The sequence below is a fragment of the Neomonachus schauinslandi genome, chromosome 14 (assembly GCF_002201575.2).
Source record: "Neomonachus schauinslandi chromosome 14, ASM220157v2, whole genome shotgun sequence".
Classification (NCBI taxonomy): Eukaryota; Metazoa; Chordata; class Mammalia; order Carnivora; family Phocidae; genus Neomonachus; species Neomonachus schauinslandi.
The window spans coordinates 35,370,310-35,389,874 of record NC_058416.1 but is presented as its reverse complement, the minus strand read 5'-3'; the positions used below and the strand labels follow the sequence as shown (position 1 = coordinate 35,389,874).

The 19,565-nt window shown below is 56.2% G+C and overlaps 1 protein-coding gene across 50 annotated transcripts in view; it reads right to left on the bottom strand.

Annotated features, from left to right (window-relative positions):
- Positions 1 to 19,565, bottom strand: part of CELF4 (CUGBP Elav-like family member 4) — a 289,968-nt gene that overhangs the window by 56,345 nt on the left and 214,058 nt on the right. For 29 of the 50 annotated variants that reach the window (XM_044920960.1, XM_044920966.1, XM_044920961.1 and 26 more), the window contains exon 3: positions 12,472 to 12,520. In XM_044920960.1, coding sequence (XP_044776895.1) covers positions 12,472 to 12,520 — 49 coding nt within the window. Of the gene's footprint in view, positions 1 to 12,441; positions 12,521 to 19,565 lie in introns of all 50 variants that reach the window. The other 21 variants (XM_021686319.1, XM_044920955.1, XM_044920957.1 and 18 more) reach the window with 2 other exon arrangements.

The window sequence follows — 19,565 nt, the reverse complement described above, 5'->3', positions numbered from 1 at the left end:
CAGGTGGTGTGTGGAGCATGAGCACAAACCAACAAAAGAATGAGGAACCAGGAACAGGCGAATAAAGAAATAAACTGAGGCCTGGGTCTGTCCCAGGCTGGGAGCACTGCCAGCCCAACTGGGGAGAGTGAGTTTGCTCCCCAGGCTTCGGATGAGTCCCCCAGGCCAAGAGCTCTGGCCATGGGGTCGGGGGTGCAGAACCAGGGTCCCTGGACAGTGTTCTCTGTGCATTGCCCCACCTTCAACCGCTCTGTCCCCGTGGGTTTCCTTTGGGGGAGGCTGGGGGCTGGGGGAATGGGGGGGCAACCAGCCTGGCTGTGGTCACCTCTTTCCAGGCCCCGACTTCGACGGCGGGATGGGTGGGTGCCTGTGGATGCTTAGGAGGGTGGACACAGTCAGGATGAACCGTGGTGGGGTGCAGGTGGAGTTAGTGGTCCCCAGTTCCTGGGTGTGACCCAGCGCGGAGCGGGGAGGGGGTTGGTGGGGTTGTAGCCCGGGACTGGAACCCTGGAGGCGGCCAGAGGATGGAGGGAAGAAGGAGGCGGGGAAGAGGCAAAATATAAAAATATCTGGGAGAAGCGCAGCGCCGGGCTACAGTGTTATTGAACTAAAGCATCTTATAAAACTCAAGCCATTAATAACAGGCTGCTGCCACGTCAGGGTAATTTATTCAAATTGCGGGTCCAGGATGGAGGAGCAGATGTTTCGGAGCTGCTGGTGTCATGGAATGAGTTCCAAGGGGGGGGCGGCGGCACCACGTTCTTGGGGGGTGGGGAGAGGGCAGAGCTCAGCTATAGTCCCTGCATTCCAGAAGGAGGTGGAGACCTCACCCCAGGCTGCCCCAAGGGAGGAGGAGCAGGCAGGGTGGAGGACAGCTAATTTAGTTCAACAAGTGCCAGGATGCAAAACCGGAAGTGAGGACAGGCAGGCAGGGCCCCCTTCCTAGAATGTCGCTGCTCCCATGCTATCTACCTGAAAGGCCACTTCCTACTCAAAGTCTTCCCTGGTTTTTCCAGACCCACAGCGTGGTGCTTGGAATCAGAAGGGCCTGAGTTCCTTTCCAAATGCACCCCCCCCCCCCAGTTGGTGGCCCCAGCAAGTTCAGCTCTGGATCTCAGCGCCCCATCTATAGAGTGGAGTAATAATACCTAAGTCATGGAGTGGGGAGAAGAAGAAACCAGCAACCCAGCGCCAGGGCCTGGCCTGTGCAGGGGGCAGCGGAGGCCACCTGGTTTCCTGTACCTCCTTATGGCCCGCACTTGTGCTGAACTTGGTGCTTTGATTCAAGGTCTTTTCCTGCCTCCTAATGGCTCCGTTGGTTTTACCTCAGTCCCAGCCAGACTAAACCACCTATGGCCAAAGATCATGCTCATGTACCCATGGCGTATGGGGTGTGGACTGCACACAAGGGATGCTCAGTCGATGCTTAGGGTGCCTGTGGCTTTCTTCTCTGGGGGGGAAGGGCCGGCAAAGCTTGCACAGACCTCCCTTTGGATTCCTGGTACCTCAGCACAGTCCCCTGGATCTTGGCCAAACCTGGGTTGGGTCCTAGAGGGGTGTCAGGACCTTGAAGTCCGGCCACAGTTTCCAGTACAAAGACCAGGAAAGTCAGTTGGCCCCTGGGTTCCTGCCAAGATCTCGGGAAGCAAAACCTCTACAGATGAAAATTCGCCCTCCTGCCCGATGGTACCGTTTTGGCAAAGCAAGCGTCTCCCCCGTGAAGCTGTTTCTGGTTTTAATTCACTCCTCTCCTGGGGGTGTGTAATGCTGGGGATGAGGGGTACTGCTCAGCTGATGTCTTCATGCTGTGAATCTGAATCCCCACTGGGGCAGGAAACACAGAAGGGCCCTATAAATTCTCGGTGCCCTGACTCACTATTTAAAATGGATGAAGAGATATTTTCTCCTTCTTTCTCCGTATTGCAGATGTGGATGCCTGCTTTTGGAGGGGGCATAAAGTGGGGCTCAGCCCCGTTGAGGGATGTTCCCGGATGCCCCCCTTGGGGGGGCATTATGCTTTGGTTCCATGCCCATCGCTGACAGAAGGCCTTCGGTGGCCCCTGATGGCATGTTGCAGTGAGCAGCGGGCGGATACAAGGGTGACACTTTGGAAATGTCCCAACTGGAGGCCGACACATCTCTTCTCACAGGCCCAGCCCTGATGGTGCCACCATAACGTGATGAGAGGAGAATGAGGAGGCCTTTTTGTCCCCCACAAGCCCTGACCTGAAATGGCACGACTGGAATGATATTCTGTTAGCGAAAGGTTGCTGAAGCAAATCTGCCCTTGGCAGGCCAGCCTTAGCACATTTATCAGAGGGCCAGGGCTCAGGGACCAGGCAGAGGGGCCACCTCTGCCATCCCTGTTGCCTGGCCTGGGGACTGCCCTGGGCATGGTGGCGGGATTGGCTGTCAGAAGCATGGGGGCGAGCCTGTGAGGGCCGCCAGCACCCCTACCCAGGAGAGGACTCTCACCCCGGCCCTCCCCCCAAACCGCTCCTCCCCCCCACCCCCTGCAGCTGGGAGGTCAGGGTGGCCGCTGGCCCCAGGCCTTTGCTCCTAGCTCAAGGTTCATTTCAAAGGAAGGAGAAAGCCCGGCCCCACACTCGCGGGGCAATCAGCGCACTCCGTGATGAATGGAGTCTGTGTCACTCGGTGAAAATGAATATTTCTTTGCGATAATGGCCAGATGGTAGCAACTCTCCGATCCAAATTAAAACATGCATGATAAATGCCAGGAAAACAGAGGAAGACAAAACCCCAACCTGGAGTGAATTCTCTCTATAAATCTTCCCCCTACGCCCCCTTCCCCCCCCCACCACGGCAGCCCTGCTAATAGCCATTAAATTATTAAGATGCGCTGCAAGGAGAATGCCAATGTCAGTGGCACCCGCCCCACTGCCCACCTCAGCCCCCTGCCTGTGGGCCTGACTCTGGAGGGGCTGGGGAGGAGGGGGACACCCAAGAGGGGGCTGCTTTCAGGCCAGCAGAGATGCAGAGCGGTGGAGAAGGTTCCTCTTGGAGACAGGAGTGCGAGGCTGGCCACGTGGTGCCAGCACTGAGGGCCACCTGCTGGGGCCCAGCCAGGCTCTGTGGCGGGGCGCGGCACACCTGTCCCCGAGGAGGAGGACACCGTCTCCATGGAGCGATGGGAGAGAGCCACCCACTGCCTGACTGTACAGCTGAGGCAGAGGGCAGGAAAGGGGCTTCGGAGCCAGGAAGACCAGCGGGGAAGAGCTGGAAGAAGCACGCCAGCGGGGTGGACCATGATGGGGGCTCTGACCACACAGAGCTGGAGCTGAGAAGGGTTGGAGAGGACCATCCAAGGGCGGGAATGTGCCCGAAAGTGGATGTGTACTTGGAGGTCTAAAGGCATCAGGCATTGGGTGGGTGGGGGGCAGCTTGGGGGCTTGTATTTCATGGTGACAATAAGGCTCTTGAACTTACACTTCGATTCCCATTGCCCCCTGCCCCTCCCCTGACCCCTGGCACCTGCATCCATCTCTCCCTGGTCTCCCTGACACCCTGTGTGGTCTCCCCTGTGGGCAGCCAACCTTCCCAGGTCCAGCTACCATCAATCGCCAACCTCTTCCGTAGTCTCCAGGACTCCCTATCATCTTCCAAAAAACCCCCCAATTCTTTAGCTGGGCATTCCTGGGAACTCTTTCCTCTGGCCACCTGGTTTCCTCGTTTTTCTTGGACAGGCTCTATGCCATGGGGCCTGCATTTCTTGTCTCACCAGCTTTTCAGCCTTAATCCCATCCCACAGAGAGCCTCCTCCAGAAAGCCTTCCCGGACTGCTCTCCCCTCTGCCAGCTAAGTTTCGTTATCTCCACTGCTCATCTGGTGCCCGTGAGGCCATGAACTGATCTCTGTGTGGGCTTCTCTAGGGCCCGGAGCTCAGCAAAGGCTTGAAGACGTCTTCCTGGGACCCCAATGCGTCTGCTCTCCAGGGGCAGAGATCATTTCTTCCCCTGCAATTGGCCATTTCTGTCAAGCCTTAAACCTCCTAAGACACTTGGGACAGTTACCCCGTGTTGGGATGTAGCATCATGATGTGGGGATCATGGATCTGTCAAAAAGAAAACCCACACTGGCTGGTCCCTGCTGAAGTCCAGCTTCCACAAAGCCTTTCTCCTCGCCAGGCCCAGACAGCAAGGCCCTGAGTGTCCAGCTTGGCTCTGCTCTGTCAGGCAGTCATGAAGTTTCTCCAACTGCTCTTCCCAGCTGACCCTCCAGGCTCAGACGTGCCACAGACAGGCTCATCTTCCTGCTGACTAAGCTTGCACCCAGGCCAGACTCTCCCCAAATCCCTCCAAAGGGCCTTGGTGAGGAGAGTGAGGAGTTGGAGAGCCCATCCTAAAGGCTGTGGTCCCTCCTCATCCTCTGTGCATCTCATGGGTGCCAGTGGCACTGGGAGAGCTTGCTGTGCATGTCAGCCCCCAGCACAGACCGGAGAGAAGTCAGCAAGTCATGGAGGCCGGCCCAGAAGGGCTAGGTATAGCGGCTGGTTACTGTCTGGGTGGTCTTGGGCAAGACGCCTACCTCTCCTCTCTGAGCCCTCATTTTCCCCTCCGTAAAGTGGGGGTGCTCCTCAGCTGACCTTGCGGGGCTGTGGCAGGGCTCAAGGTGCTCTCACTGGAGGCTCTAGATGACTGGCTCTATCTCCCTTCCAGAGCCCTAGCGTGGTTTTCGCAGCAGCGGCTGCAGACATTGCCTGTTCCCATGTGTGCTGTGCTGGGCTGGGTGGGGAGGGAGCAGACGTCCCTCACAGCGGGCAGAGCATGTCTGATCCGGAAAACCGGGCAGACACATAACACAGAAAAACACTCTGGAACAGGCCTGGTGAACTTGGACCGAAGGGTGACAAGAGACAGGATCCCGTCCGTCCCCGCCTCAGACACTGTGCAGGAGCGTAGGTGTGCATGCCCTAAAATGTGAGCAGCAATGAGACCCACAATGCACCAAGTCTGAGTCTTCCAGAAAGTGGACCCTCTTCTCCAGCCAAACCAGCTCTTCTACATTATTTCTAAGCTGTGTTTTTTTTTTTTTAATTTTTTAAAAGTTATCTCTACACCCAACATGGGGCTTTTAAAAACAATATAGAAGAACTAGGGGCATCTGGCTGCCTCAGTCAGTAGAGCATGCAACTCTTAATCGCAGGCTCACTCAGTGCAGTGCTGAGGACCACCAGGCCCAGGAAGGGCTGCGTGTGACATTCTCTCTCTCTCTCATCCTGCCTGGCTCCCTTGAGGAAGCAGGTCTTCCTCCTGCATGCCCACAGGGTGCCTGCAACAGGATGCCATGGGAGTAGCCGCTGGGTGGGAGACAGAGGCCCTCCGTCGCCTCTCTCTGTCATTCTGATTTCTATCATCGGCCCCTTCAGCCTGGGCACACGTGCGGCAGCTTTTAAATATCATCCAGGAGCCCATTTGCAATGATTAATATCCCATTTCCTCTGAAACAATCCTTTGCTAAATTAGCCGGGGCCAGAGGGAATTTGGCGAGGAGCCGCGAGTCTCAACTTAACTTGCCGAATGGATTAAAAAAACCCTCAAAAACAAAATGCAGATCAATCAACACCCCTTCCCCCAGCTGAAAACCTAAAGTCCATTTAAACTCCGCAGGTTTGCAGTTAATTATAATTTCACACCTATGGCAGGATTTACTGAGGTATTTATAATGTGTGCCTGCCCCACTGGAGTCTCTGTGGGGCCCTCACGAGGGACCCTTCCCACCAGCCACCTCCTTCCCCAACCACAGAGACCTATCTTCACGAAGCTGCTGTTTGGGTTCAGTTATGTAAACTAGAGAGGCTTCCTGAATTTAATTTTTTTTTTTCTTCTTTTTAAAGAGTCTTCAGGGAAAAAAGGAGACAAAGATTTTTAAGGGACAGGGACTACGGAGAATAAAATCCCTGGGGCAGGGGCACCTTGCTCCATCATCTAGGGAACCTAACAGTTGGAAATGCTTAAACAAAAGTAGGAGGACTGTGGTCAGACACGTGGTAGAACTTCCTGCCCATCAAAGAAGCCCAGCCCTGGGTAGACCACTTGGCCTGGTGCTGAGGTGTCTAATCCTTCAGCCCTCCCCAAAGGCAAATCACAGGGTCTGGCAGGGCGACAGTGACCCCTGCCCCAGGCTGCTCCCTAAGCACTGCGACTGTCTGGGCCCTGCTGTCTTATGTCTGACTCGAACTTTCCGAGCTGAAAGCGGTAATGCCGTCTTCGATATCAGTCCAAAATAAATCAAGGGTTCATGTACATGAAAGATCAGCTGGGACATTGGCTTTGGGGCTGGTGTTCAAGGGAAAACATTACAATCTATGGCTTGAGAAATTCTGGTGGGGCTAGGACAGGACAGGCTGACAAAACGGGGTTTCCAAGCTCTGGAGAAGGCCAAGATGGACTGTGGAGTTGCTTTTCTTCTTGAAAAAACAGGAGGGGGGCGGTGAGAAGCCGACTCACGGAGGAGGGTGGAGAGATGGCTCGGGGGCCTCTCCAGGCTTTGGAGTTCCATGTCCTGGCCAATAAGACAGTTAGCCATCCTCCAGCCAAAGGTTCGCCATGACCCCTTGCCCCTCCTTGGGCCCAGACATGGCTGTGGGAAGGGAGGATGGTGATACCTCAGCCCCCACGAGCTAAGGATACTGGGGTCTGCAGGGTTTGGCCGGGGGTGGGTGGATAAGGAAGTGCACTCCCCCAACACATACACATTCACACATAGGCACAATGAAGTACACACACTGCCCAGCTTCCAGGGGCTTCTATGGGGACACAGAAAGTGTGGGGGCTGGTAAGGGTAGAGTCTTTTATGCTTTGAGGTGTAGCTTTGGGGCCTCAGTCTCTGGACCCCTTCTCAGCCCAGAATCTCATCCTCTGGGCTGGGCTGGGGTTACCTTTGCTCTTTCTGGGGTCTCTCAGGCAGGGCACAAACCAGGAGCCCCAAAGTTGAAGCAGATGTGCTGGACCCAGGGGGAGGCTCCAGATGCCCCAAAGGGGAGACACGGGGACAGAGGTGGAGGGGCTCCGGCTGTGGGACACAACCGGACAAGTGAGGCTGTTCTTTGGCCTGGGTCTCTGAGCGCCCTACCCCGCCCCCAGAGGAGCCTCACCCAGGAGGTCCCCACAGGGAGTGCACACTGGTCTCCAAGACTTTTCTTCCACCTTTCCCCTTGGCCGCGCCTGCACTGCATCTTCAGTCGGGGGCTGTCCAGAGTAACAGGTTTCCTTTCTTAAACCTTGTTTCCTACTCTCTTGGTAGAATTTCAGATTAATCTTCAATTCGTTATGCCCCTCTCCCCTTAGCTTTACTTTTCTGTGTACCCTGTCCCACCTGGGCCAGGCGTTCCTAACAGAATCCCGAGGGATTTCTGTCTACCCAGAAGCTTTTGTCAGTGAGACATTTGTTGCCATTTCTAAGATTCGAAAATTGAAACTTCTATTGAATTGTCATATGGCGAGACCAGCCTGCACATCTATTTCCTCTACACCCTCGCTAAATTGCCAACTTAGAGTATGGGACTAAACAGCTAGAAAAGTCTGGAAGGAACGCACCCAACCTGGGGAGGTCAACAGTGTAGCCACAGGACCTGGCAGCGGCAGGGAGCTGCCCAAGCCCCTCAGCTGGGCTGCCTGGCCTCCCTTAGCACATTCGCTGTCTGTGTCTGTTTAGAAATAAAATAATGCTCGGAGGAGAAATGAAGAACTTAATAGGATTTAAAAAGCCGCAGGAACCGATGGGGCTACAGATGGTCGAGGGGCTGGGAGGACGGAATCAGCCACAGTTTTATGGTGGGGGACGTGGCCTCGGGGAGGGCCTCAGAGCCGCATTCACATGCATTGTGTCCAACCTCATTAGCCAGCCCGGCGGGACTCCGCTGCCACGTGAGTGCCGGCCACGGTGAGGGGAGATGGCAGCCCTGAAGATGCCCGTAAATGAACGGGGGAGCAGTGACGGGCTGCAGTACCACCGTCTGGCTAACTGACCGGCCCTCACCTGCCTTGGGGACCCAGTGCACACACGATGACTCTCAGGCTGTCGCGCCTGCCCCCAGCCTTCCCGTGCCTTCCTGGCCCTGCCCAGCTCCTCTCCGCAACAACAACCCCCCCATTGCTGACACCCCCCGCCCCCGCACCAGACAGACTGAGACAGGAGGGAGAGAGGGAGCTGGGGGAGAGAGGCAGGGGCTCCCAGGTTTGGAGAGGGAGAGGGAGGACAGGAATGGAAACTGCTGTGGGGTCCTTCAACCCAGGTGATTCTGAAGCACTTGGTGGTGGGGGGAGACATAAAAGAAACTCCTTCGCCCTCTAGAAGCTTCGCTAGGGGGTCCCTAGATAGTAGCTTACTGAAACGAGCCCGCCAGGGTCCCCTTCCTGGCTGGAGCTCAAGGCCACCCCCCTTTCCCATATCTATCCGAGCCTCCCCCAGGCCCTTAGCCAGTGACGGAACAACAGGACTTTGTAACAGGGAGCTCAGCCCTCCTGCCTGTGTCCACCCTCCACCATCAGCTGGCCTCTGGCTGGCTACCCCCTTGGATTCAGTGACAGCTGCCCCTTTGGCCCCTCTTTTCTGGCCCTCCTCAGGCCTCCCTGACTGGGCCAGGGAGGGGACTGAACAGTCCCTCCCCCAGCTGGAGCCTCACACATCCCAGCAAAGTCAGAGTCCTCTGGACTGTGTGTGTGTGTGTGTGTGTGTGTGGTTTCCAGCTCCAGGTGCTGTGGAAGGGTGAGGGCCGTGGTGACAGACCCTAGAAGACTGCTGCAGCCTTGCTCACGTTCCCTCTGGAGGGGCTCCCCAGGCCACACCTGCCCCTTCCGAGGGATGAGCAGCCCCTCGGCAACCCTGAATCCCCTCTTTCCTGGGACTGCCTCCCAAGTCATCTTGATTCCGAACTTCTCCAGCTCATCAGCCCCCCATGTTGTGTTTCTTCTGTCATTTCATGTTGATGAGATAAAATCAGGTGGCCGGTCTGTGCCCCACCGCCCAGCCACTGTGTCCCCGGTGGGGGACGTTTGTTTTCCACCTTACCAGGAGCATGTGTGGGGCTGCGGGTGCTTTTGCCAGTGTGGGTGTGAGGCATGTTGGGGGTGATGGGGGTGCAGGTGTGTGCCTGTGTTCCGGGGCTCCTCCGAGCACAGCATGGATAAAGCCCACAGGAAATAAACCTTCCGGCCTGTCGGTGGTTGCTGAGAAGAGGTAAGGGTGGTTTCTGATGATGGGGTGTGTGTCTGGGAGTGGTGGGGTGGCATCAGGCCAACGTCTGCCGTCCCTGGCCCGGACCTCAGCCACTTCTTCCCTCTTCAAGGGCTCCTCCTTGGGCCCTTTCAGGGACGTAGGCACACCCTCCAGCCTCAGCCTCCTCCAGTTCAGCCCAGGGGGTCCCCAAGCAGGTTTGCTGACTAAGGCCGGGGCCCTCAGAGCCTGACTCCCTGCAAGGAGCACCCATGCCTGGGTATGGGAGCCTCATTTGCCTGGGGGGGGGGGGCTGCGGGTTGTCCTGTCTTCTGACCTTAATACTCCCCTGGGCTGAGACCAGGGAGGAGGAGGGAGGGGGTCAGGGCTATAGGGCAGCACACTGTGGGCACCCATCTAGATGCTAAGAGTGAAACCCAGAGGCTGAGGGGCCCCTGCAGCCATGGCACCCAATTCAGATGCTGACCATGAACCAGCTCATGCGGCAGGATACATCTGCCTGCCGGGAAGCAAAGGAACACAAGCGCATGCCCTATAGGGAGGGTCCCTGCCTCTGAGATGACCAGGGCAGGTGGGGGTGCCCTCCCCCAGGCTCCTCTCTGTCCCCAGCCTGCCTCATTCCTCTGGTTAATGAATTGGTTTGCTTATTTGAGGGTGGCTCAGTTTAAGTGTAACTTGCTCCAGCGAGCTCTGTAGGGTTAACTGGATCCTCCTTGAGGAGAGAGGGTTCCTTCCCTGCTTAACTCTTGGTGGCGGTAGCAGGGGCCAGCTCTTCTCTGCCTGTGCAGGGACATCACAGCTGTGATGTCCTCTCTCTGCCTGGTCCCCCCACTATGATCAGGGTCTCCTGCTTCTGATGGAGATAAGCCCAGCCCCTTGGCTTTGTGTTCAGGGCCCCATTTTCACTTTGAGTCCTCACTGTTTCTGGCCAAGTCTACACCTCTTGGTCCAGTTCCCTCCAGGAAGCCCTCCCTGCCTGCTCCAGGACACAATGAGCTCTCTTCTTTGACCCCCACCGGCTGTGCTGTCTCAGGTCTAATGGGTTGGTGCAGGAGCTCCGTATTCAGCCTGGCCCTGCCTCCCTCACCTGAGACCCTGCTCTTCTTCCCTCAGCCTCCTTCCATACCCTTCTCTGTTCCCACTTCTTTCATCTTTTTTAACATTCACCTTTTCCCCAGCTTCTTTCCACAAGAAAAAGTATTTAATGGATATTAAATTATTTTAAACTGACTTTCTTTTTTTTTTTTTTAAATAGCTTGGTGATAGTGCTGACTCAGGATCATCTCACTGTTTAATATTGAATATGCAATTAATAGATAGATGTTTAGGTTTGGCTCTTCTTCCCCCTTTCCACTGCAGGAAGAATAAAAGAGCTGATTAATCTGGTTTGGGGCAAGTGTCAGCGGCAGGAGATATATGGGAGAAAGGAGATGAGGTTAGCAAGTTGGAGTCAGAGAGCTATTGCCTCCAAGGCAAGTGAAGGAGAAAAGGGTTTGCATTTGCACTCAGCGCGGCCTCGCTGGGCACGGTGTTTCCGATACCCCACTTCAGGCCCAGAGAAAACTGGCTGGGCTCTGTCTGAGCTATCTGCTCAGCACCTGAGGGGCCCCTTGCTCCTCCGCAGGGGCCCCCCTCTCTGGGGCCTTTTACATGGCACCCCAACTTCTGTTCCAGATGTGGAAAAGCCCCTCCTTCAAGGCCAGCCCAGGCGCCATCTCCTCCAAGGTGTCTGGCTGCCCCCATTTCAGGGGCCCCTTGTCTGGGACTGCAGGTGCCGCTTACTGTTCCGGCTACCCTCCTGTACAGCAGAGATTCGCCCCCCGCCAGGGATAGGGGCTCTTCACTGCATCCTGGCCCTGCTACCTGAACGGGGTGCTGCAGGTGAGTCGCTGCATGACGGGGTGCCCTGGGGCCCAGGGCCTGCTGGGCCTGTCTCCCGGAGACGGTCTCTAGGACAGGCCCGTGGAGAAGTCCTGCATGAGGCGGGCCAGTACTCCCCTCAGCAGCAGGGCAAGGATGCCTAGAGCTGGGTATTTGAGGAGCTTCTGGGTGTACAGCAAACCAAAGTCACTGGACTGCCAGGAACGGGGAAGGAGCAAACAGCGTGAACCAGGTGGGCATTGCCTGCCTGGGCCCTTTACACCTGAGCCATTTTTACCTCTCAACTGACCCACCTCACTCTCAGGATCTTCAGGATGGGAAGCTCTCAGAAGGCCAGAGGGAGGTGTGTCAGTGACAGGGTCATGGGACCCCTTGGGGGCTCTGGGCTCTGGGTGGGGGGTGAGATTTGAGGCCCAAGTCAGGAGGGTCCTAGACATAGAGGCCTTGTGCCCAGGTCAGGGTCTGGCTAGGGCCCAGAGGGCAGCAGCCGGAGCAGGAGGGACCCCGGGTCTCAGGGGCAGGCAGGCCACCTGTGGCCACACTACCTTTCTCTCGGGATGGGGACCTTGACTCTGAATTTGCAAGTAGCTTTTGCCTATTTTACTTTTTGCTCTTAATTTCCTAGAACACTCTTTGTAGGGAGGGAGGATAGGGGAGAGAGAAATTACTCAGTGCCTGTCTAAGCGGAGGGGGGAGTGACCCGTCCAGGCCAGAGCCCGGGGTGGAGGAGCTTGGCAAAGGGAGCCAGGAGCCCCTGTTGGGGCAGCCTCTGTGTGCAGTGGTGGCAGTGCCCTCGCTGGTGGAGGCGCCAGAGCCTTCCTCGGGGAGTGGGGCTCTGAGCTTGTGGGGTGTGGCTGTGCCCTCCCACTCTGTCCCCTTCCAGACATCCCCGTTGGCCGGAATCTATCCCCAGGATCTTGACCTCAGCGGTCCCAAGCCCCCACGGCGGCCCTTCTCAGATTTGCCACCCTGGCCTGAACCTTCCCAGGTCCTGCTTCCTCTCTCTCCCAGACTGGCACCCTTTCAACTGCTCACGCTCCATCATAGGGGGGGTTTCCTTGGCAGCACGGAGGTGGGCACACCATTAGGGGTTCCTAAAGGAGGCATTCGACTGCCCCAGGACATGCTACTTGTTTACTTACAGGAAGGAAGGAACCCCGCCATCTGACAGACCCCAATCACCTCCTCACGCCCCTTCACTCTCTCCCCACACCGGTCACCCAGAGCTCCAAAGCCCTGCCCCAACTCCCAGCCACGAGGTCCCTAGGGCGGGAGGCGAGGGCAGGGAGTCGCTGCATCGCTGCCTCAGGGAGAGGGAGGGAGGGCTGGGGCAGGAGAGGGGGGCAGAGACAAGTGAGCCCTCACGTGAAGGGGGCTGGCGTAGGCAGCTACTACCTCCTCGGCTCTCGCTGTCCGCTGGCTTCACCTGGATCGGCCGGTTCATCTGCAACAGAGCACAGGGGACAGTGTCAGAGCAGGCCTGGGAGTGAGCGGGCAGACACCCACACCCAAAGGGACACGGGTGTTCATAGGGACCAAGGCACACGGACCGCACCCAGCGACACGCCCGCCCGCCCAACGGCTGCCCCCCGCACAGCTGCACCAAGCCCCAGCCCTCTCCCCTTGCCTATGCAGTCCCCAGGGCTCCCTTGTTTCAGGAGGCTTTCTCTGGATGGCCGACTCCGTGGTGTCCGCCCCCCCCCGCCCCGCCCCCGCAGCTTTGAGCAGCTCTCGCTAGCCTGTGACGTTAGAACCTGAGGTGTCCCCACAGCGCATCTCTGGCCAGCCCTGGTTCACCAGAGACAGCTGGCTTTGCTAAAAAGAGCTGGCCTCTGGCCACCCCGTGCCATCTCACGGATGTGGGCAGTGGGTCCCAGGGGTGCCTGAGGCTCTGGGCCACCCAGCTCCTCGTTGGAGTTGGGCTCAGGGCCGGGGTTCCTGACTGCAGCTAGCACTCTCCCCTTGGGGTGTGTGGAGCGGGCACAGTTCCTTGTCTCCCGTGGTGTCTAGGGGCCAAGAGGACACCAGGACACGGCCTGGCCCCCCACGCCTCCCAGAGGCCCAGCTCGCACTCTCTCTTTCTCCCACTTCAGTGCCTCGATCAGGCCACTAGGGGTCTCTGAACTCCAAGCATCGCGGCTTGGCGCTGGTCTTGATCCTCCCTGCGGCTGGTGGCAATGCAACGGGGTGGGGGCTCGCCAGCCCTGAGGCCCCAAGACATTTCAGACAATAAAAACGGAAGGAATCACGCAAATGGAATCCTACTTTATGTCTTTTCCAGTGCTTTCGCCTGTCAAGTACCTCCCTTATCCCTCACTGCATTTTCATTTCTCACACAAACACACCCCGACAGGCAGGGACTGGCACCCCCATTTCGTAGATGGAGACGCTGAGGCAGAGCCACCCCATGGCAAGATGAGCCCAGGAAGCCGAGTCAGCCAGGGCTACGTCTAGGCTTCCGGCCTGCACCAGGTGACTCTGTTGCCAGTTCCCCTCGTGTGCGGAGGCTGGACCAGCCAGTTACGAGCTTCCTTGGGCCTTCTGGTCTAGGATTCGAAGTGAGTTGTGGCTGCGTCAAGACAAGTGGGTGGGGGAATGTGGGTGCCCGTGACTCAGCAAGGTGAAGACAAGGCCAGGGGATGGGCAGAGGCACGAGCAAGGACAGAAAGGCAGGAGGCAGGGCACGGAGCAGAGGAAATGAGACGCAGGGGGCCTGCGGGGCGCAAGACAGGACCCCGGGGGTCAGCCCACCGAGATGGGGTCGAGCGTCATTTGCCACAGGACTTGGCACGCCTTACGGAGCTGAGGGGAAAAAAGCTATTTGTATGTAAGCTCCACCAGATAGAAGATTGTGGTGTTACAGAAAGCTCCAATCACAGGGAGAAGGAAGAGGGACATAAAGAAGTTCCTGGCTTCATTTAGGGAGTCCTGGATCCCCCCCATAGACAGCCTCCTTTGCAGTTCTTGTGCAAAGGGTGCAAAAGGCCGAGCAGGCTTCTGACTCTGGGGGAAGGGCTCCAGGAAGGAGCCAGGGCCCTCCTGGTTTCCTGTCCAGTGCCTTTTGGGACTCAGTATCCAACCCTTTTCTGGAATGTCTCTTCTTCCTGAAACACCCCTAAATTAAACAAGGTAAATTAAACAGGACCAGTGGAATCTGTCTGTGCGGGGAGCCTTCCACCTCAGGGGGCTTCCCACCCCCAGGCAGCCAGCCTGTCTCCCTGTCCTTGGTACGTGGGCATTCGAGAATACTCTGCCCCAGGCTCATGGGCTTAGGCCTAATTTCCAGCTCTTCCAGCTCCCCAACACCACCCCAGCCCTCCCTGACCTCCTACATGACTTGGTGCTAGACTCCAATTTGACTGTGGGCTTCCTGGCAGCAGGGGCCCAGGGGCTCATATGGCTTCCCCCCTGCCCTCAGCCATGGGCTAGACACCCACAGGGTGCTCCACACAGACTGGTGGACTGGAGCTGAGCTGGTTCCCAGGGACCTGTGGCTCCCAAGGTCATTTTTCGTGTTTTATTACGATCTAGGGATGGTCAGCATCCAGACAGCCTTTGCGGGGCTGTCAAAGAGATGCCAGTCTTGATGGAGAGATAAAATACGGCCCAGTGCTTTCTTAATTCTCAGCAGAAATAAAGTGTCAGGCTCAGTTGGGAAGATTTCTCAGCTGGAGCAAGTTCTGTACAGATGCGTGGGGCCTGGAGGGAGATCTTCTCCCTTGGCCAGTGTCTCTCTTCCCTGTTCTAGACTTCAGCCCTGTCCAGCCTCACCAAGGCCTGGTTCTGCCCTGAGGAGGTGGGGGGTGGACATCATGAGCTTGTCCTGGGGAGAGGAGGCTGCACCAGGCCGCAGAGATGGCCAGTGAGGAAGGGGACAGCCAGAGAGGGTAATGGGTAGGACAGTGGGAGGGGCACTGCCACCTTGTCCTTCTTCTAACTTTGCCCCTCAGACCCTGGCCACATGGCCCCAGGCTGTCCCTTACAGGTGAACAGCATGCTTCAAGGACACTGAAGCCTGCTTCTTGGGATCTTTCCTCTCCCCTGTCTGTCACGCCTCTGTCCAGCCATCCCCCTCGGTCACTGTATTATCTTTCCAGGAGGGCCTGGGGCTGGGGGCTGGTGGGACCTGGGCTGGGGTGCAGGTGCCCTCCTTGCTGATTCTCTTTCTGAGGTGTCGTCTGCGTCCCTCTGTGGCCTTCCACCTGGGTTGTGCCTCCGCTTGCCTTGGGGGAGAGGGGGTGGCAACTCGGGGCTGCCCCCCAGGTCAGGAACAGCTCCCTGAATGCATCCTAAAGGCTTCTGGGGTCAGTCCTTCGGGGACATCATTAACAATTTGTGTTTCTGCTTCCAGCTTGGGGTCCCGTCACAGGGAGCGAGTGGTTGTTGGCCCAGGTTTGGGGGGTCCTCCCTGTCCCTACTGCAGCAGAGGGCTGGCGGGTGGCTTCTTCTGTTAGTTCTGCTTCCCCTCCCCCTCCCCATTTCTGCCACTTTTTGCATCAACACATACCCATGCATTAAACAAGACATTCCATTAATTTCTTCATCATCATAACTTAAGCTGGGACATACCCTTTAAATATTCATTCAGCTATGAAAACTGGGCATTAAAATTTTAATAATGTCAAGCTCATTTGAACCAGGCTCCTTGGGGACGATTACGATACAATTAGAATAAATACGATGATTGAGCTGGTCCAAAGGCTTCACCTGTCTGTCCAATGTGGCTCCTTGTGGAAAGAGAGGTCTGTGGCCAGTGAGCAGGCAGACAGATTGACAGACAGACCAGCCTGGCTCTTTCTTGACTCCCCCTCTCCTTCCCATATCCCCTTCTCCCCATGTCAGTTCCCCCCTGTTACTTCTACCTCCCACAAGCATCTGCAGCTCTCTGCCGCCCCCTGTGGGCCAAGGTACAGAAGCATTCCTCCCCCATCTGGGAAGATGGCCCTGATTAACCCCTAGGTCCTGATATGCCGCCTTTCCTTGTCCTCCTGGGTGCAACCTGGACTGGGCTCCTGGGTGGGTTCCTGTGTGAGGGCCATTTTCCCATCTGTGTGTCTCCTCTTCCTTGCCCCACAAGGGGCTCCCTAAGGCTGGAATGAATACCCCACCAGAACAGGGCCAGCCTGCAGAGGGGGCCACTGGTCCCTTAGTGCCCAGATGTGTTCTGCCACCAGATGAGGAGGGGACTGACTTCACCCAGCTTCCCCTCCACTGCAGCTATCTTCCTGGGAGCTGACATGGAGGTTTGGGGACAAGAGCTGAGCCCCCTGGCCCCTCATTGCTTAAGCCAGTGCTAGCGAGAGCCCTGGGGACATCCACTCGTGAACTTCCCCTGGCTTCACTTGGGACAGCCCTCGCACCAGCAGGATCCTTAGGGCCCTCCTCCTGCCTTCTCAGGCACCTGAGCCCTCTGCTTCACACCCAGCGGCTGGCCCAGAGCTGTTTCAGAAATAAAAGGACCTGGAAAGTTCTCTGTCACCCCCACTGGACATCCTCAACAACCTTCCTCTTCCAAGAAGACTTCCCTGGTTATCTCTTGGCTCCCTTGGTCGCACATGGCCTTGTACTACCTTGTGAGCTCTCGCATTCTCCCCTCGTGTGTGTGTGTGTGTGAGTGTGTGTGTGTGTGTGTGTGTGTGTGTGTGAGACAGGCTGAAACAGAGAGACACTTGTTTCTCAAGCAACAGCAGGGACCCAGTTTCCTACCCGCAGACCCCCTAGACCTTAACTCGGGACAAGCTCCCCTGGAGTGTGTGTGTGCATGTGCACGTTTGAGTAGTACTCGGAGGACATTACAGACATTGGCAAAGACTTCATTTCAGCTAGAGACTGGGAATAAACAAGATAAAGGAGGAAACTGGTACAGTTTCTTTGGCATAGTAGTCTCTCCATAAACCTCATCCCCCATGTTGCTTTCCAGTTCTGTGACCCAGAAATGCCTTGGAAGGTCTGGACCAACACCCCACACAGTGCCAGGATGGGTGGAGGATGGTTAGGGTGGCAGAGGTGATTGTGGTGGCCTATGGGGATGGCCAGGGTGCTCTCCACCCAGCCCCTGAGTCCCCAAATGTAATTCCAGGGTGAGTGTTCAAACCTCAATGCTGAGTGAGGGTCCTTTCAGGCTCGTCTGGGACATGTGAGTGCCTGGTGACACCCAGCTCCCTGCTCACTGGAGGGTCTCACCTCTCCCCAAGCCATGGTGTAGTGTGCCAATGCCTATTCCTCTCTTGTCTTGTTCACTGAAGGTAGCTCTTATCTCTCTCCCTTCCCACCACCTCCCATGCTTGTGAGGAGCCAGACTCCTGTTCCTCATCAGTCTCCACTGTTGTTCTCATCCCTGCCAAAGAACTCAACTTTTATATTATCTGCCCCCCCCAACCCAGCACACATAAGGGTCGTGGAAACGGTGAAGCAGCGGACCCTGTGGGCTGGGGCCCACTGGGATAGCTGTACCCCAACCCAGCAGCATCATCGCTCTGGGAAAAGAGAGATCATTTTGCAGGGCTCCTTGTTCAAAAAGCAAGGACAAAAAGCATCGTTAAAGCACTAAAATATAAAGTTTTCCCTTTCTTCCTCAGTCTCTCTCTTTCTTGGCTTGTCATGGTCTTTTTTATTTGCTGTTTGACGTTGTTTTAAGTAAAAAGAAATATAAATTCTAAATTATTAGTATAGATCCTACCATTTGTCTTTATTTTGTGTGATGCCAGTTTTAAATGCAAATATCAGAACATTTAGCTCCTATGCAGAATCACCAAAATCACAGTTGGTTTTTTGTGACTTGTGCCTGGACGGTTCCTTGAGCCAGCCAGAAGAGACAAATGCAAGCCAGATTCAGGAAGGCTATGGAGGAGGAGAGAATCCCCTCAGGCATGGAGATCTTCACAGGTACCCAGAGCACCCCACCCTGCAACAGTGCTGTGGGGAGGGGGGCACATCTTGGGCCTGAGCACTGCTGGGCTCTCCCTTCCACTGACCACCCACTGACATGTTGCCACCTAGCCTAGCCTAGGATGGGCCCTTGGAAGTCAAGCAAGGCTTCATCTCCATCCAGAGGCCACCCACTGCGCCAACCCACAGTGGACAGTCAACCCTAAAGGGTATTGTAAATGTTCTTCCAGGATGTGCTAGACCAGGGCAAGAGGCTTGGCCTTGCGAAGACATGGCCTCTGTTGGCCAACCAGACATACCACAGTGCTACCAGCCTGAGGTACCCCTGGGTGAGTAGGCCTGACCCAAGCCTCCCCTAACCTGCACCCAGGCTACCGTTGGCCGGCCTAGAGGGCTGACTGCTGGCTTGTGGAGCCCAGGATGTGCACGGATTAGGCAGACGGTGGGAGGCAGAACCTCCCATGATCAAGAGGCTGCAAGCCCTACACATACTCCTTCATCCCACAGACTTCATTGACTTGAAACATAAGAACAAAGAGAAAATTTTAAGAATTTCAAGATGGCGACTGCAGAGCACTAAACCCCACGTGTGTGACCCTTCTGAGCGTGGGGCCTACGTGCCTGAACAGGCTATGTGCCCATGGAGCTACCCCACAGATGATGCCTATCTGGGTCCCCACCACCCTGAAGTTCTTTCCATCTACCGATGCCAGGCACCAGGCATTCCCTTGACCAGCAGGTGTTCTCAGCATTGCTCCTGCTACAGAAAGATCATGACTTAAAGATTTACCTTTTGAAGATGAACCTTGGGCAACTTTGGGAGAATAGATTGAGAATTCTCAGCCTTTGGTATAAAAGGCTAGGGGTGAGGAAACCACCACCTGATATGGACAGAGAAGAGAACTCACGCCTGAGATCATGGGGACCTAGGTGGGTGGCTCCCCAGCGACTCTGCCCTCTGCCAGGATGTGGCCTTTGCAGCACTAGCCAATAGTAATTCACAATCAATTAATGGAGAAATTATTTGTTTAAAGCCCAGGAAGGCAGATTCTGAATCACATGCCCTGTGCATAGTAGGCTTTCAGGAACCTCGGAATAAAATAAGCCTCCGCCCCATGGTTTCCACAATCCCCTAGTGAGAAGGGATGGCAGGGGAATGGCAGAAGCAGTGCACATTATTTGGAGCTTGTTGTAAATATATTAATATTTTAATTATCTCCTTAATAAATCACATATGGTTCCTTCCATAGAGAGGGGTTAGAAATTCAAGAAATCCTGTCTGTTGTCACCATGAAGTTCAGACTTAAGGACACCCCAGCAGTTAGTGCAGAGGGCAATCTGCCTTCACTGGAGACCTCTGCCCTCGGTCCACTCTCCGAGGTGCACCCTGGCCAGGCCAGCTGGTGGCGCCCCTCCCAGGGCGTGGGGGGCCCATCCCCAGGCTGCCCTTTCTCCTGGCTACCTCCCATGCCTCCCTTAGGCCTCAGCTTCCCCCTGTCCCTTCAAGCTTCCCATTCTTTCCTTCAAATGCCTTGCCACAGCGTGGCCTGATTATGGACCATTATTATCCCAACTTGTGGACTTATTTGTTCCATGTCTGT